The sequence below is a fragment of the Acinonyx jubatus genome, chromosome D2 (assembly GCF_027475565.1).
Source record: "Acinonyx jubatus isolate Ajub_Pintada_27869175 chromosome D2, VMU_Ajub_asm_v1.0, whole genome shotgun sequence".
NCBI lineage: Eukaryota > Metazoa > Chordata > Mammalia > Carnivora > Felidae > Acinonyx > Acinonyx jubatus.
In genome coordinates, this window is record NC_069393.1 from 52,631,731 (window position 1) to 52,650,947 (window position 19,217).

Sequence of the window (19,217 nt, forward strand, 5' to 3'; positions counted from 1 at the left end):
AATGCTAGGCTGGTTCAGTACATGGCAAAAAGACCAGTGTGACAGGATATTTTCTCCTAGGTATTGGTCAGAGATGAAGCTGAAAAAAATAGACTGGGACTAAATGATGGAGGGTCTAATGCGACCTTCTGACTCTCACTTTTTCTCTTTTCTCATCTCTTACCAAAAACATACATCTCTGTGTGCATGTGCATGTGCGCACATACATATAACTCCGGAATTTCTTGACATATTTGTACCGTAGCAAAGGAGAGGGAGTGCTGTGAATGTCACAACACCACAATCCTATCTGCCTCCACTCTTGGCTTAAAATTCTACTAATGTCTTTGATTCCATATTTCTAGGAGAGCAATAGGGAGACAGCGGTGATTTGCAGACTAATCAGAGACTGTGTTTATAGTGAGGATTTCCTTTCTTTGGGAGCTTTACAGTTGAGAATTAACCTGTTATGAACAAACTTTTTTTGTGATACTCTGTTTTTCTATATTGGCAACCTCGTCAATGTATTAGTTAAAAAATATTTGTATAACTTTCTCACCTACCTATCAGTTAACTCCTGATATTTAATATGCACAGAGTATAAAGATTAGGGTTATCTCTGGGTTTTCTGGGTCACAAGTCTAGCATCCCAGACTCTGAAACTTTTCCAATAAAGGGAGTGGAAGTTACAAAGGGTTAAGTCTTTAAGGTCTTGGAAGAGGACCCAGATTAGTACACCAGTGCCTTTGTGGAATGTTTTAAAAGCTTTGTTTCTTTGTAAGTTTTCGAGTTTCCATCATAATAGTTCAGAGAAAGGAGTCCAGGAGGGAGTGGAGCAGCAGACATTCAGTGGAGAAGAAAGAGTGAAGACTGACTCATCATGTAGGGCTTGGGTGTGGGTGTGCCTGTAGTAGGGAGAAAGGGAGGAAGGGTTGTGTAGGCAAAATATTTTCTTTAATCTCACTGCAGAATGGGCTTTGGGGAAGAGAATGCATAAATAGATAACTGTGGCACAGTTATTTATCTGTCATACACATGATACTGAAAGGAACTCTATAAAATCCTCTAGGTTTAAAGATGAAATAGACACTATTGCATTCTGTTATCAGCTTTGACAGTTGCGCTAGTATTTCTTTCCATGCTGGTGAAATTACTGAGCAACTTTCCCTTTCTTTGATTGGAGTCAATGTTCTCCTAAGAACTTCAGATGAATCTATAGTTATGCATTGTATTTTCCTACTTCTTTATCTTTCTTCATGCTGTTCCTTTTACCCAAGGTATTTTTCTTGGTTATGGATACAACTAATTGCTACCTCTTTGCGAAGTTCCAGGTTAAATCTTCCTCCATCAGAGCTTTCCTGATCTCCTGTTCCATAACCACCTTGCCTTCTTAACTCTGGAAGATAACAGGTACTTAATAAATAACTGACAGTTGTCTGATAGTTTTTGTTGTTGTTAAACCCCACATCCTTCTGACATTGACAATCATAAAAACCAATGTGTTTGCATTTAATATTTTTCTCATTTAATTGTTCTTTATGACACAATCATCTGGCCTTAAATATTAAATAAATCTAACAACCTAATAAATAAATTAGCGACATACTGTGAATTAGTGAATATAACTTCCCCTCCAATGCAGGAATTCACTACATAGCTTCCTTGTTATATCACATCTCTGTACTTTTAGATAAGCCATTCAAATATTCTGAGCATCATCCATAAAATGGGGTGATAATAGTATTCACACCTATTAGTTAGGAAAAAGTTTTGATGTGAATGACAGAAAACCTAAAATAATGGTGGCTTAAACAATATAGAATTTTATTTTTCTTTCCCCCAAATCCAAGACTTCTGTCTTGTTTCTTTACTATGAAAGGTGTCCATTCTTCTGTTTACCTCATGGTCTAATATAGCTACTTCAGCTCTAGTCATCATGCCTTCCCTCCAGCCAGCAGAAAGTAGGAAGGGGGAGGAGAAAGGCACACCCTTTCTGTTCAAAAAATCTTCCCAGAAATAACAAACCTCTTCTGCTTATATCTAATTAGTAATGACAGTGATATGGCTATATCTAGCTATAAGGGAGGCCATTAAAGGGATGACCATATGCTTGGCCAAAATTCAGAAGTTCTATTATTGAGAAAAAGTGAGAACAGATTTTGAGGGACAATTAGTAGTTTCTGCCACCCTACCGATAATGCTATTATAAAGATTAAGGGATATTATGTACACTGTGCTTAGAACATGCCTGTTACATGATACATGATCAATAAGTACTTATTTGTCATTATTTTTTAAATTAAACATTATAGACAGTATTCATTCATTCTAATATTTGTTCAACACCTATTGAACACCTGCTATGCTGAACACTATGCCTCTCTATTTAAATCTTTATATCAACGGTGAGAAGACTACCATCCAGAATAGCTTCTCCCTTGTTAAATAGCTCTACAAGTTAGAATTCTTTATCAAGCTAAGCCAGAACATGCCTCCCCAATAATTCATTTGTTTTGGCCATGATCCTGCCTTTTGAAACAGTATGTAACAAGAATATTTCCTCATCTTAGTTCTTCAATTACATGAAGATGGGTATACCTCCCACTCAGTTTTCTGGCTCTAACCAGGCATTTTATTAACTTATTTATCTAGCAAACAGTTTGTCAAACTTTTTCTATAAAGGGTTAGATGGTGAATATTTCTAGCTTTGCAAGCCACATAGTTTCTGTCATAGTTTATCAACTCTATCATTGTAATGCAAAAGCAGCCATAGACATTGCATAAATGAATGGCCACGTCTGTGTTCCAATAAAATTTTATTTACCAAAATGGATAGCAGGTCAGATTTGGACCTTGGTATGTAGTTTGCCAGCCCCTAATTTAGCCCATGGAAATTTGTCAGCAAGGTTATTTGTGACTGATATTTCCCTACCCTGAAGCTATAAATTTACTCTGTGTCACTCCTGATTCTTCTTAAACTTTTCATTTCTTTGTCTTGTGTTACCACTTTGGCTAAGATTTCCAGCACCACCTACATAGCCCTATCATTGCATGGCCAGTCATTCCCTAGACATATTATCCATTCCAATTCATCTCTAGCTTAGAAATGCTACCTTGACAAGTTCTTTCTTGTTCTACCATATTCTTAGCCCATGCATCCTTTGATCTCTCCCAGGCTGGTCCTTCTCTAGTCTTCCCTACAAACCACATTAAGAAAAGAAGAATCTTTTTCTCCATCTCTTTCTTCTTCAAAACTGTTAGACCGTGATCTTTTTTCAAGTGCTTCAGGTTTTCTTTAGCCAACTTTAACCTATTCCATCTTCCCTCACAGACAACCTAGAGCTTCCCAAGAGGAGGGAGGTAGAAAATTAACATTTATTGATGGACATATAAAATACATATGATTTATGCTGATGTTAAAGAAGTGGAACATATAATTCGAGATAGATCATATAGCCGGCTTGTGGTCATGCAGCTGGGATTCAGGGGGTCAGCCCCAGTTATCGAATTGAAATTTAAGTTTAAGTGAACCTGGTGAGTGGAATGGGTATATCTGGCAAAAGTAAATTCAACACCATGTCACCAACAGAGCTGCTTAACTTCACAAGGCATAGAATGACAAGCATTTGTCCTTAACTTTTGGTTTCCAAAGCATTTTCTTCACAATCTGATCAAATAGGTAATTTTATTTCTGTCTTATAGGACAATGAGACCAAACCCAAAGTGGTTAAAATAGTTGCCTGAAGTGCCAGGTGCCAATGTCTTATTGTTTTTCTCCGTGAGAATCCACATTTGCTCTTTTCTGCAAAGTTAATCCCACTTCTTTATCTAGCTGATTCCTTCTTGTCTTTCAAAACTTGGCTTGCTCATCATCTTCTTCAGGAAACCCTCCATGGCAATCACCCTCACCTTGTCCCCACTATCTGATTTAGATGCTCTTCCTCTGGGGTAACCCAGATTATAGCCCTATTTGCACTATACCTTACCTGATGATCTATTAGCTTATAAAGAAATCAACGGGAAATTCCTGCCTCATTTAATTTTGTACTTAATAAGAATATGTTGAGGGGTGCCTGGGTGGCTCAGTCGGTTGAGCGTCCGACTTCGGCTGAGGTCATGATCTCACGGTCTGTGAGTTCGAGCCCTGCATCGGGCTCTGTGCTGACAGCTCAGAGCCTGGAGCCTGTTTCAGATTCTGTGTCTCCCTCTCTCTCTGCCCCTCCCCCACTCATGCTCCGTCTCTCTCTCTCTCTCTCTCTCTCTCTCTCTCTCTCTCTCTCTCTCAAAAATAAACATTAAAAAAAAAAAAAGTATGTTGAATAAAGGAATGACCTGAGATGGAGTCTTCAGGGAGTCAGCTCTCTCGGATGTTGTTCAGTACTGACTACCACAAAACAAAGATCTCAGCCTGCCAGAGACAAACTCAGATAAAAGAGGATCCTCCTAGAAGGCATGGATCTCTGCATCCAGCGGACATCAGAAATACAAACCGATGAAGTTTCAAACTAGTTAGCAATAAAGCAGCATAACTATGGTGGAGAGCACAGATTCTGGAGTCAGGTTTCTTGGGTTTGAATCCTGACTCCACCATTTTCCAGCAGTGTGATCTTTGGCAAGTGACTCAGCTTCTCTGTGCTTGGGTTTCTAATCTGTCAAATGTGGATCATAGTAGAACTGTTCTGTATTAGTTCTCTCTTGCTGTGCAACAAATTACCTCAAAACAATTTCTCAAAACAGTAAACATTTATTATCTCACATTTCCTGTGGCTCAGGAATTTGGGAACTGAGTGCTTCTGGCTCAGGCTTGCTCATGAGGTTAAAGTCATATAGACGTATAGACCATGGCTGCAGTCATGCGAAGCCTTGACTGGTGTTGGAGGATCCCCTTCCAAGATGGCTCATTCCAGTGGCTTTTGGCAGGAGGTCTCGTTCTTGCCACAGGGAGCTCTTCCTATATCATGACATCTGATTTCCTCCAGAACAAACGAGAGGAAGAACAAAAGGAAACCTCAATAACTTTTATGACATTTTATGACCTATTCTCAGAAGTCATACACTATTACTTCCAACACATTTTGTATGTTGGAAAAAGTCACCAAGTACGGTCTCCATGCAAGGGGAAGGCAGTTAGGCTCTACAAAGAATTTGTGGACATATTTTAAAACCATCACATTATCTTGTATGGTTGAGTGAAAATTACATGATAGTAATTTTGAAATGCTTAGAACAGGGGTGAGGCAGTACATGCTTTGAATGACCTTCCTCATAGGTGAGAAAGGACAAATAACAGTCAGTCTGAAGGCTTTGGCTTTAAAAGTTACTCTAAAAAATAGAGCAAAGATATGGAAACCAAGGTAGTGCCAAAAGCCATTAAAATTATCTATTTGGTTCTTGACATGAAAAGTTGTTCATGAATTGGAATTTGTAAAAAAAAAAAAGCAGGTATAAAGTAGGATATACAGCATGATCTGGTATTTGTGTAATCATATACCTATATCTCTGTGTGTTGATGCATAGGGAGCATTATGGAAGGAGTTTACTCAAAGTATTAATAGTGGTTATCTCTGGATAGTGGGGTTTATGTTAAGTTGAAATTTTTTGTGTGTTTTCCTGCATTTTTTGAATTGTTTTACACTGAGCATATTTCTCCAAAAATAATAGATGCATTTTTTTCTGAAGAAAATTTAAAAGAAACCAGGTTGGAAGGAGGATGTGAAAGGTGGAAGGGTTCGGTTGAACCAGCACACTGCTGCTCTGTGTGGGCTCATTGACTTCCTGTGAAGTGTCCGACTGACAGGATGTCCTCTGATTTTTTAAGGTAGTTGTGAAGACTGCATGTGCTGGGAGCCAGTGAGACTTTGTGGTTGCGCTTGAGGGGCATATATGTAAGGGAAGAGGGGTAGGTTGCTGATTCTTTGGGACAAGAGGAAAAGGGAGAAGCATGGGGAAGAGGGACACCTGTGTGGCAAAGGGCAAAAATGGGTTAAATCTGGTGTTGACAGCAGAGTATGAATGCTCATCAGTTGTCTTGGTAAGGACGGCCTCACTTACAAAGGAATGGTATACTTATGAAGGACACCTGTGATCCCGTGGTGCCTTGTATATCCTTGATAATTACACTTACCACACCAGATTGAAATTTGTTCAGTTCTCCCTCTCTCAATAGAATCACAAGCAGGGATATCTAGCCCCATTACATAGTTCCCAGTGTAGAACAGGGTTCAATAATTTGAGGAATAAAAATAAATTATTTTTTAAGAATACTTTTCGTAAATTGAAAATTTTTATGTCCACATTCACCTGAATAATTTCTTTAAGTGTAATTTCTTTAAATTAACTAATTAATAAGTTTTCAAATTTGCATCCAAGTTACTTAGCATATAGTGCAACATGATTTCAGGAGTAGATTCCTTAATGCCCCTTACCCATTTAGCCCATCCCCCTTACCACAACCCCCCCAGCAACCTTCTTTTTGTTCTCTGTATTTATGTCTTTTATGTTTTGTCCCCCTCCCTGTTTTTATATTATTTTTGCTTCCCTTCCCTTATGTTCATCTGTTTTGTGTCTTAAATTCCTCACATGAGTGAAGTCATATGATATTTGTCTTTCTCTGGCTAATTTTGCTTAGCATAATACCTTCTAGTTCCATCCATGTAGTTGCAAATGGCAAGATTTCATTCTTTTTGATTGCCTAGTAATACTCCATTATATGTGTATACCAAATCTTCTTTATCCATTCATCCATCGATGGGCATTTGGGCTCTTTCCGTACTTTGGCTTGAATAATTTCTTACTAAAGTGAATGGAAAGAATACACACACACACACACACACACACACGCACACAAAGTCACATTTGCCACTTCTGTTCTTTGTTCATCTTTTCCTCTTTTTCTGCCTTTTGATTATTTGAAAATTTTTATGGTCCTAATATTTTGGTTTATTACCTATATTTTTTCTTACAGTGGTTGTATTGGGCTTATAGTATGCATCTTTAATTTATGACAGCCTGCCTTTAAGTAATGTTACACCAATTCACTTAGAAAATAATCTTGTAACAATATACTTCCATTTCCCTTCTCGTGACCTTGTGCTATTTTTTCCTTCTGCATGTGTTAGGAACCCCACAATACATTGCTATTATTTTTGCTTTAAAAGATTAACTATCTCAAGTGGTTTACAATTTTTAAAAAATTGTATTTACATACATACTTAACATTTTCCGTGCTCTTTATTCTTTTGCATGGATCCACATTTCTATCTGGTATTGTTTTCCTTCTAAAGGACTTCCTTTACTGTTTCTTATATGCAAATTTGTTGGTGATGAATTCTTTCATAGAAAGTTTTTCTTTTTTTTTTGTTTTCAAAAGATATTTTTATTGGGTATAGAATTTTAAGTTGGCAGTATTTTTTTCTTTCAGTACTTTAAAGATAGACTCTACTCTCATCTGGCTTGCATTGTCTCTTATTTTGTTTTATCTTATTTATTTATTTATTTATTCATTTATTTATTATTACATGATAAGTGTACTTTTTAATCTCTATCCTCAATTTCACCCATCTCCCTAAACACCTCCCCATAGCTTGCATTGTTTCTCATGAGAAGCCTGCAACCACCCTTATCTTTGCTCCTCTCCACTTAACATGTCTTCTTTCTCTAGTTTTTATGGTCTCATTGAACACTCAACTTTCTTTCCTTTAAATAAGAACTCTGTTGGGTTCAGCCTGAGTTCCCCTTCCCTCCCCTATGGCCTAGAAACTCTCAAACTGTAAGCTAGGGCATTTATAGGATTCACCTCATTTGTTGTTGTTTTCTTATTTCAGGAATCACTGTTCTGTGTTCCCTGTTGTTCAGTATTTAAAAACCATTATTTCTTTTTTTTTCTGATTTTTTCAGTTGTTTAAGGCAGGGGAGTAATTCTGGTCTCTGTTGTTACTCTACTTTGGCTGGAAACAGAATTTCTGAAATATTATATCAGAGAAATAAATACCAAAAACATTAAAAGTAACTATCAATTGCAAAACTCTTCATATTCAGAATTGGTTCATATTTTGCATTAGCTTAGAGTTACAAGTTCGGTTTTAAAAATTTATTTAGTGCCACAGTGTTTGACATCATGTCTTTTTCTTACAGGAAACATTCAAACTGGATTTTTAATCGTTAGTAAGTCAGTGAGAGATCAGAAGTTGCAGAATGCAATCCCAAGTAAAAATCTCCAAAAGAATTACTTCAAATAACAGAGGAAAGAAAATTGAACTACCACCTTAAAACCCTGGTCTAGAAAAACATATTACACATGATAGGAAGTTATAACTGGAGAAATTTATTTGGCTCTTAATGCACCTGAATGAAAGGAGTTGTCACACTGTTTCTCAGGACTTGTAGATCTGAGATCATTTTAATAATAAGTTGTTTTATAAAGATCTTGACATGATCAGCAGAGAGAAGAAACAGCAATAGCTAAAACCTGTGTGTTGGTCAAGATGACTTCTGAAGAAATGTCAGCTTCTGTTCTCACACCTGTGACTCAGAGAAAGGTGACATCGTCTCCGTCGGCTTTAGATGAAAGTAGTGAAAAGGTCTCAGACGTCAGTGTTCCGAAGGCACATAGTGTCAGGCAGAGTGGTCAGACTTCCACCATCTCACGACTGAACAAGCTTAAAGAAGAATCCTCTGGAAGCAACTTGCCCAAGATTGTCTCCATAGCAAGGGAGAAGATAATGAGTGATGAGAACAGCAATGAGAAGTACTGGGAGGAAAGCATGCCAGATTCTGTGAAAAACCTCAATATTAACTGCAACAACGTACTGAAAAACAGCCAGTGCAGCCTTCCTCAGAACCAGTGTTATGACACGTGCGATTCTGTCATGGAGGAAGGCCTGTGTTTGGAAACTGGAATCCCATCCTCACTGGAAAGAAAGGTGTTCCCTGGAATTCAACTGGAAGTGGACGGACCTCCCATGGACATTAGTCCCTTAGGAAATCAGTCGGCCATCATAGAGAGCGGCCGGGCACACCCTGATGGCGGCATGGCAGCATTTCACTTTCATTATGAAGTCGACAGAAGAATGTCAGACACTTTCTGTACCTTGTCAGACAACCTGATTTTGGATGATTGTGGTAACTGTGTACCACTGCCTGGTGTTCGTGGGGAGCGACAGAAAAATTATATGGCATATACTTGTAAACTCATGGAATTGGCAGAAAACTGTGATAATAAGAATGGGCAGCTGCAGTGTGATCATTGTGACGCCTTAAACGACAGATACTTGTGCTTCGAAGCTTCTTGCCAAAGGGCTGATGCGGTGTGTTCAAGTGACAGCTTTTGCAGGGAGGACTTTACTAACAGTCCACCTGCCAAGACCTTTCTGAGCCATTTTGAGGACTTCCCTGATAATTGTGAAGATGTAGAAGAAGATTTTTTTAAGAGCAAAAAGGAGAGGTCCACTTTGTTAGTGAGAAGATTTTGTAAAAATGACAGGGAAGTAAAGAAATCTGTATATACTGGGACAAGGGCGATCATGAGAACTCTGCCTTCTGGTCACATTGGGCTGGGAGCTTACAGTTACATTGATCAGAAGAGAAGCGGTCTCCTGCTTCCCTGTGGGAGAGTTCTGGAACGGTGGTCAGCGGTGGCAGTTAGGGAAGATGGGAGCTGGTGCCTGTCAGAAGCTCAGTGGTATTCGGTAAGGATTAAGTTTATTTTTGGTCATTTCTTTAAACTTGATCTTTTTTTTAAGTTTAGTTATTTATTTTTAGATGAGAGAGAGAGCGCATGTGCATAGGCACACATGAGTGGGGGAGGGGCAAAGAGAGGAGGACAAAGAATCCCAAGCAGGTTCTGTGCTGTCAGTGCAGAGCCAGATGTGGGGCTCAAACTCAGGAACCATGAGATCATGACCTGAGCTGAAATCAAGAGTGGGAAACTCAAGTGACTGAGCCATCCAGGAACCCCAAAACTTGATCTTTTAAAATCCAATTTTCTGTTGTCTTAATTCATGGAAAGTTTTAGGTTCTGTCAAATTATGATTCTTAGGGGAAGCATTTGTAGTTACTGGAAACTTGTAGACCTAATAGATACGCCAGTCAATAACTGTCAAGATGGAGTTAACTCTACAATGATACAAGTAACTAGATGCACATATGTATGTCATCAGGAGTGCAGAAATTAGGGAGACTCCCAGGTTACTATATGTAGGATTAGGAGACAGACTCCTGATAATGGGAAAGTGGTTCCATTGACTGATTATCTACTTGTGCCTTTGGAGGTACATGCCTATGTCTTCTATATTTTTAGGTTGCAAGGCCTAAAAGAACTTAAGATACGGTTACCTTCATTTTCCAACCAATGTTCCCAGTTTCTTCCCTCCTCACCTTTTTTGTGCCATGGACCCCTTTGGCAATTTTGGTGAAGCCTATGGACTCAGAAGAATGCTTTTAAGTGCATCCAATGAAATACAAGGTGTTATAAAGGACACAGATTATGTGAACATATGTACACTTACCAAGATATCATTTGACATTATGATATATGGCAGGGTAGGTGCTTCTTTGTTAACACATTAAACAGTGGCATTAGTAGTTCGATAACTACCATAATTCTGAAGTAGTGATGAATGTCAGTAGGGAGTAGTTTCCCTGGGACTTTCTCAATTTTAGCACTACAAATCCCTCATCCAGGGAGACCCCCTCAGTCCTGGGCAAACCAGGGCAGTTGGTCACCCTAAATATAAATACTCTTTTAGGGTTTCAACCACGACTGTATTATATAGACATATCTGTGATTTCTATCGGTGACAAGATCACAGGTACTGTTCTAATACTGAGACTTGTTGGCCTGTATTCATAATTGAAGGGAATGCTAAATGTCTAACTCTCACATTCCAGTGTTTCACAATTCCTTAAAACCTGGCCTTGTGAATAAATACCCCATCTAGAAAAAACATTCCTTTTATTGAAATATAACTGGTATATTTTTATTGTCATCATCATCAGTCATGGAGCTAATGTTTATTTTGCATTTGACATGTGCCAGACATTGGGTCACATAATTTACATACTTGATTTCATGCAATCCTCTCAACTACCTTCTGATATTAACCCCTTTGTATTGCTAAGAAAACAGAGTCTCAGGAAAGTTATATACCTTGCCCAAGGTCACTTAACTGCTAAGTGGTATAACTAGGATTGTAATCTGGGCAGCCCAGACTCTTAGTTTCTCAAGATCCAGAAGGAAATACAATTGAGAGTAAGCTGTTAAAGGAGCAGAAGGATTCTGTTCATTTCAGTGTCTGTTGATTGAGTAACCACACTCACTGATGCTTATGGTATTTCAGACTTGTCTGTGTTCAATGTGGCGGTTCTAACCCTGCTTATGTGTTGGAATCATAGTATCCAGGCCCAATCCCAGACCCTTGGAGTCAGAATCGCTGGGGTAGAGCACAGCAGGAATGATTTTTGGGGTTCCCCAGGTGATTGTATGATTCTGTGGAGTTGAGAACCACTGTCCAACAACTTTGAGCTCTTTGCTCTTTGGGCAGGACATTTAGGGAATATTTGCTGTGTCCTAAAGACCCCAACACTGCGGGCTCTCGGGAGTGGCACGGCTGACCTGGGAGCCTGCCTGAAAAGTGACGACCCTTCTCTCAGGCCCTTCTCTCTGTGCATTCGACCTACTGGTCACCCAGTAAGGGTCGGCAGATTTGTTTTTGAATGTTCTTCTGACCAAATTTTGTCCATGCAGGGAAAAAGGAGCTCATCGCAGTAATGTGTCTTCCCAGTTAAAAAATGCAGGGGTTTTAAAAATTCATATACATCTGAAGTTGAATGTTAAGAATGCAACAGAAATTTAAATGCAGCAAAGAGAGTGGAAGCAGATTGTTTGAGAACGGTTATCAGAGTCCCCCAACACTTCTACAGGCATGGGGATCATGCATCTGCTATAAATAATTGCAGAATAATTTCTGGCATGATCATACTCATTCTCCTAGTTTCTGGAGCACTGCCACTTCTTCCGAGAACGTTCATGGGTCCCTAGCTCCAGTCTGCCCCTTTCTGTCAGTTAGAGGCACTGAGATGGTTCATTTCCAATGAAAAGAACCAAAGAGATGATGCAAATTATCTCCTCCCTTCTTAGTCTCTGAAGGTTGGGAGAGGTTGCCACACCTCGACCAGAGTGAAGTCTCTGGAGAAGAGAGAGGAGAGCTCTTCTCCTGGATTTCCAGGAAGCTGTGGCTATTTTTATTAACCTTAAAATGAAGCTGGGGAATGGGCTGACTGTCCTGTCCTTTCTGAAGGGAGAGCTCTGAAAGGAAAGATTTTGAATGTTCAAACCATACCATGGAAGGAATAAATCAGTATTTTCTAAAGTATTACATCCTCTCAGTATCTCACTTTTTAGAGTTTGGTGGAAACCCTTCTCAAAGTTGTCAGATAAATTGTAGCCACTTTCCCCAGCTCCTGTATGTGGCTTCCTTCACCTAAAAAGTGCAGGTGCTAATGCAATGCTCCTGTTCCTATTTTCTGATGAGTTCGCAGGTATCCATCCTGTTTCCCCAGTCAGACTGTAAGTGTCTTAAAGGGCAAGAAATGACTGTACCTTTTTTTCTGCTCTCCCCGATGCAAGCATAGTGCCAAGCATATAGAAAACAGGACAATGTCATCTTAGGAACATGGTCTCTGGAGTCGTGTCAGCCTGAATTGAACGTTGACCACTGTGACTCCACCATTTACTGCTGGTATGACCTCAAGCAAGTTATTTGATCTCTTTGCTTCTAATTACCTTATATGTAAACTGGGAGTAATGATGTTGTGACGGTATTAAATGACATGGCTCTGTGAAATAGATAGCACAGTATGTGGCAAGGAGTGGGAGCCAGTATTTTCACTCTGGCAGTTTATTATATGCTTTGTCATGAACGTGTCCCCACCTCATTCTGCCCTTTGAAGCTTCTCCCGTAGGGGAGTTTATGGTGGTGTGAATTTGAGTGAATGTCCTTCAGTCTATGATGTGGTAGCTTGTACAGTCCTTCCTACACATTTAAAGAATGTGTTATTTGTCCAGTTAGTTCCTCTGCCTCACATTGAAATTTTTTTCTTGTATGCCTTCGTCAAAATGACCCAATTAATTTATGTTTGCACAGCTGTGCAGTGAAGAATGGATTTGAATGGGAGACATTAATGAGGATTAATGCTTGGTGACTGACTAACCATATTGGTATCCTCCCCCCCGACTTGTGAAAAATGAAAACCCTACTCCTGACCCAGTTACAGCCACACTCCTGCTCTCCATTTATTGGCTCAGTGAGATGGCATGTTTTGGCAAGTGGCTGAAGTCTCCAGATTGAAAGTTGGTTGAGGGTGTTTTCCTTTTAAAAAATTCCCTCTCTGCCTGAATTTTGGGGAGTTTAGGGTATTTAGAGTTATTCTGAATATGAAGCACAAGAAGTCCCTGCCTGTGCTGGAATTATTCATGGAACCTGAGTTCTGTGTGCACTGAAGGATGGCGTGTGGAGGAGGGGAGAGTGGCCAGGGCAGACAGGCCACCAGCTCCCATGTTATCGCTTCATTTGTCTCCCTGCCATGGTCCACGAGAGGATTTACTGTATAAGAATGTGTGCGGCCAAACAGAAAAAGAATGAAGTTTTATTTTTTTTAAAAATCAGACTAGAAAAACAGTAAATTAAAAAGGAAAGTCACACCAGCTTCTTTGTTGCTGGTTCTTAACTCTTCTTTCTTCCTTCTAAAATGTATCTTTCTTCTTCACATTTTATTCTACTCTTTAGCAGAGAGAATTAAACATAAGAGGCAATGAAAAATCTTTGAGTGTTTAACATAAATACCTTCATCAGTATTTGTGTCCTCGAGTTTATATTTTCTTTGTTATGTGTCGAGGGATCAACCAATAATAAATTTGTCTTCCGAGTGGTAACTTTTAGGAATGATCAACTATCCATTGAGTCCTGCTGTCCAGTGTTGTAATAGGTGGCTGTTGAAATAGCAACATGTTTTATTTTCTCCTCTGGAAATTTGGTCTCTCTGCAGATTGGGTACTGTGTGGACCTTGAAATAATTAAAATTTCACAGTGTGTACAGACTAAGCTGAAAGCCTGGGCTTGGTAGCATGCCAGGCCTCCTCTTCCATTACTAAGGGTTATGTCAAGTTCATGACATGGGTATAGGACGATGCTGGCCCCTTCCTGCTGAGCACAGTGAAAGGGAATCCAGATCCCGGACAGACAGCCCCTGCACAGTTTAGTCACGTCTGGTGCATCAGTGGAAAATGTGACAGGCTGTCAGAAGCTGACTTTGTGATGATTGGACAGCTTTCCCTTATTAGCTGCACTGGGGCAAGTTTAAGATAAATTCACTTCCACATCTCAGTAGTTACACCAGCTCTTTGGCTAGGATTTAGCAAAAAAAAAAAAAAAAAGAAAAATGTTGACCCTGGACTCTAATTTAAGGTGAATATATTCATGGCCACTGTTATTCACATGGTAGCCTTAGGACACTATCCACACTAGGATTTTTTTTTTTTTCCTTTTCCCCAGATGTCCTGAATAATGGGAATTAGCAGCCAGAGAGGCCTCATCCCTAGAAATGGGCCATGGTTAAAATGTGGCCTGAAAAGAATCAGAACCCATAGGCAAGGATAAGACCATTAGATGGAGTCCTTATTTAATATACCCTGCATTTTTACACAGGAAGGACTCAGGCTGCCCACAGAATGACCCCTTGCAGTCATGAGGTCCTCTCCCCTTAATCCCCTCCCTGGGTGCTGTTTCCCTCAGGGCTCATATGCCTCCTGGAGTGGTATGGAGGTTTCTTCCCCAGTGACCACAGGATTCAGCATCAAGGACTGAAGCATCATTGGGAGTGAGGGGTGACCATCCCCTGACCTTTCTGTGACTAGACTAACTCATGGCTCAGGCAGGGCCCTCCCTGAAAAAGTATTCTCAGACAATGGTGCTGGGTCATTTTCTGGTCTAAAGAGCCTTGGGAACACCAATATGGTGTTCTGTCCATTGGTTCTTTTTTCTAGCAGCTGGCCTGGATGCATTTAGAACCTTAGATTAAATATGGGTCCTGCAGAGTTCAGGCATCCAAATCCCTAACCTTAACCAACATTCAGCCCTTGAGACCCAGCCCCTTCCCTGTCATTTAGGCCACCACCCATCAAACCCTCAACAAGAAAACCACCTCAGTTTTTAGCGACATAGAGACACCATCATCTTTCAAGGGTAAGGAGAGCCCATACGTTGAATCCAAAAGCAGATGTCTTTCAAGGCAAGGAGAGATACTTTGATTTCTCCTGTTTTTAATAGCTTTATTGAGATATAATTCGTATACCATACAGTTCACCTATGTAAAATGCAAAATTCACTGGTTTTTGATATATTCACAAGTATGTGCAACCATCACCACAATGTTTGAACATTTTCATCATCTCCAAAAGAAACCCCCTACTCTCTAGCTATCAACCTCCATTCTCCTCACCCCTTCTCCCTATCTCTCTACTCAGAAGCATCTACTAATCTACTTTCTGTGTCTAGAAATTTCCCTCTTCTGGACCTTCATCTGAATGGACTCATAAAGGATGCAGTCTTTTGTGACTGGCTTCTTTCACTTAGCATAGTATATTTTTTTACTTTAATTTCAGTGTAGTTAGCTTAGTATATTCCAGGTGCATCTGTACTATAACATGTATAAGTACTTTGTTACTTTTCACCTCTGAAAAATACTCCATTGTATGAACATACCACATTTTATTTATCTGTTCACCAGTTGTTGGACATTGGATTCTTCCCACTTTCTGTCTTTTTGTCTGCTATGAATATCTGTGTGCAAGTGTTTGTGTGGACATGTCTTCATTTCTCTTGGACACGTATCCAGGAGTGGAATTGTTGAGTTATGTAACTATGTTTAACCTTTTGAAGAACTGCCAGACTGTTTTCCAAAGCAGCTGTACCTTTCTGCATTCCCACCAGCAGCGTGTGAGGGTTCAGTGTCTCCACATCCTGACCAGCATTTCTTAGTGTCCATCTTTTTGCTTAAAGCCATCCTAGTTGATATGAGGTAATATCTCATTGTAGTTTTGATTTGCATTTTCCTGATGGCTAATGATGTTGAACATCTTTTCATGTGTTTATTGGCCATTTGTACATCTTTGGACAAATGCCTATTCAAATTCTTGGCCTATTTTTAATTTTTTTTAATTGTTGAGTTCTCTATATATTCTGGATATAAGTCCATTATCACATATATGATTTTCAGTATTGTGTGTCCACATGTGTGTAGATATATATGTGTGTGTGTGTGTGTGTGTGTGTATACACACACACACACACACACACATATAGCTATGGATATGGATATAATGAATGCAAGTCGAGACAGTGGCAAAGAAGGCTTATAATTTTAGTGCACAGTGAAACTTGTTAAATATTTTCTTTGGACATGGATCTCATTCTCATTGTTCAAACTTACCCCACCAGCAACAATGGTCAAGTTGAATTTTTTATCTTCCTTCTCCCCCAGATTCTTTCCAAACTCCAATCTGCCTAGTTTCTCCTTCCTCTTCTGCCTAAGCTTGTATTATATAGGCTGTTTTTCTTATTATCTAAATTCTGCACCCCAGAGAAGTGGCTGGGAACCAGATTGTCATCTGCAAAGTTGTGTCTCACAATGAAGGCATCTGAGGCAGAGCTGCTTGAGGAGGTCACCACTTTAGTAATGTACTCCATTATGCACAAGTGGCAGGACCAGGCCTAGGTTGAGGCCAGCAAGGTGCCTAGGTGGCAACTTGTAAGGAGGCAGTCAATCTCAGGGTTTCGCAAGTGCCAGCTCTCTACTTATTAAGGAGTGCCTCCTTAAATTTTGAGCCCTGGGCAGCTCACTTGTCTCCCCTTGGTCCCAGCCCTGGGTAGAGGATCTAAGAGAGTCTGTGGTTTAGAAATGCATATCATCTTCCTATCTTCCTGCTTCAGGAATGGCCTTGACTAACCCCTCATATACTTTAATGCAAATGTTGTTAAAATACAAGCTAAGAATGGTTCCTCATTTTTAAAGCGTTCAAAACAAAATCAAAAGAAGAGTAATATTTCATAACATATAGAAATTGTATGGAATTCAAACTTCTGTGTTCAAAAATGAAGGTTATTGAAACACAGATTCACTCAATCCCTTTAATACTCATGTATTTTCTTAAAAAAATTTTTTTAATGTTTATGTGTTTTTGAGAGAGAGAGACAGGGTGAGCTGGGGAGGGGCAGAGAGAGAGAGGGAGACACAGAGTCTGAAGCAGGCTGTCAGCACAGAGAGCCCAATGCGGGGCTTGAGATCATTACCTGAGCGAAAGCTGGGAGCTTAACCAACTGAGCCACCCAGGCACCCCATACTCATGTATATTCTATAGCTGCTTTCTCCTTGTAACAGCAGAGTTGAGTAGCTGCAATTGAGACTATATGGCTTGGAAAGACTAAAATATTTATTATCTGGTCCTTTAAAGTAAAAGTTTGCCTCCCCCTGGTTTAGAACATCCCTCTCTACCTGGCTAATTTCTGCCCATCCTTTAGTCCTGAGCTTAGATTTCACATTCTCTTGGTGGTGTTCCCTACAGGATCCACCCATCCCCCACCCCAATCAAGAGTTTCTCTGACAGTCAATGCTAATACATATTTCTTAAATGACTCCTTGAATTATAAAATAAGAAAGGCGATTTCCACCCATTGCTGATGTCTCCTCCCCTCCTTCCCCAGACCAATGCAAGCTTATTAGCTGGCCTCTCCCTGACCATCAGAGCTTGGAACCACTTCCTTTGAGAAATACCTAAGACAGAATCAGAATTTTCTATTGATATTTATAAGAATCTTTTTCAGTCCTGTGAACCCAGTGACTCATGCTTGTCACCTCCACAGACGTGGCCTGAAAGACAAAGAGGGGACATTTTTAGATCTCCTTGTCCCTAGCCCTCCATTTCAATTGGCTACAAAACCCCCAGGGAAAGTTTACAAATGCTTTGTGTTTACAAGGGAGCATCTGAGATTGCTGTAACCTGCAGTGGGTCAGAGAGGAAAGGAGCCCCCTCCTCTGAACATCCTGGATCTGTCTCCTTGTCCTTCAGAAGTCCCAGTCCTTACAGGCAGAGATTTCCACCATGGACCAGAGGGAATCTAGCTTCTATTTCTCAGTGGTGGTCAGGGATGGGGTTGGTGGTGAACCCATAGGGACAGCATGCTGTGTTGAGATCATTCTTGAGTTTGGGAGGTACTTGGCCAGTTTTTTCAAACGGTCTGACCCCTAGTAATCTCAATAATAAACCTGAGGCGACACCCCCCACCACTACCACCACCAAAAATAAGGCCTAAGTACCAATTCCAGCTCTCCCATTAACTGGTTGTGTGACCTTAAGCAAGTCACTTTAGGGCCTGAGATTTTAGTTACTTTGGGTATAGAACAAAGTGAGGAGAGACATGTATTCACTGCCTGCTGTGTCTCAGACACTGTGTATGTAATTTGCATATATTAATAAATTATAAGTTACACATTTCTTCTTAACTCTGAAAGCCCAATCGTCTGTGATTTTCCTGATTTAAGTCTTGACCCTGGATTTATGGTTGAGTAAATATTCTGCCTTCCCCAGTAGTGTCTCCTAAAGATTTGATTGGGAGAGAACCTTCTCACTGTCCAGTAGAGGATAGACACAGGAGAGATGCTCCCCTTTTGTCTAAGCCCTGAAATGCCTTTCGCAGTAAAACAGCAAGCACTTGGTGGGCTCTTACTGTGTGCCAGGCATTGTGCTTCCCAGACATGACCAAGGTCATGCAGTGTTAGGACTCCAATCTGGGTCGGGCTGCCTCCAAAGCCCATACTCATAACTACTCCTCAGAGGTTCCTCTGGAAGATTCTGATGTAACTCATCCCTATAACTTGGCAGAGGTTCTGTTCCCTTATTAAGTGTGCAAATGTTGAGCTGGATGAGCCCTTAAGCTGTTTCTGTCTTCAAATGTGATCTGGGTGTGACCTTTGGATGAAATGGGAGACATGGGGAACAATACCAATTCTTAATGTGAGCTATTGAAATGGCTAAGATTTATTTTTATGACTCAGCCTGCTAGGGGGAGGAAACCAAGCCCTAAGGTTTGAATTTTTTACTGAGTTGCTGTAATTTAGAAGTACATTTTGAAAGTTTTATAAGTAAGTAAGCAAGAACAAAGTCCAAAGCAAACTGCACACATCTG

The 19,217-nt window shown here is 40.1% G+C and overlaps 1 protein-coding gene across 7 annotated transcripts in view; it reads left to right on the plus strand.

Moving 5' to 3' along the window:
- The window catches only part of PLCE1 (phospholipase C epsilon 1), a 319,271-nt gene that overhangs the window by 28,778 nt on the left and 271,276 nt on the right, over positions 1-19,217 (plus strand). For 5 of the 7 annotated variants that reach the window (XR_008292338.1, XM_053207694.1, XM_053207698.1 and 2 more), the window contains exon 2: positions 8,113-9,665. Coding sequence is in view for 6 of the 7 variants with exons in the window: in XM_053207694.1 (XP_053063669.1) it covers positions 8,463-9,665 (1,203 nt within the window). In the remaining variant the exon portion in view is untranslated. Of the gene's footprint in view, positions 1-1,304; positions 1,390-8,112; positions 9,666-19,217 lie in introns of all 7 variants that reach the window. The other 2 variants (XM_053207696.1, XM_053207695.1) reach the window with 1 other exon arrangement.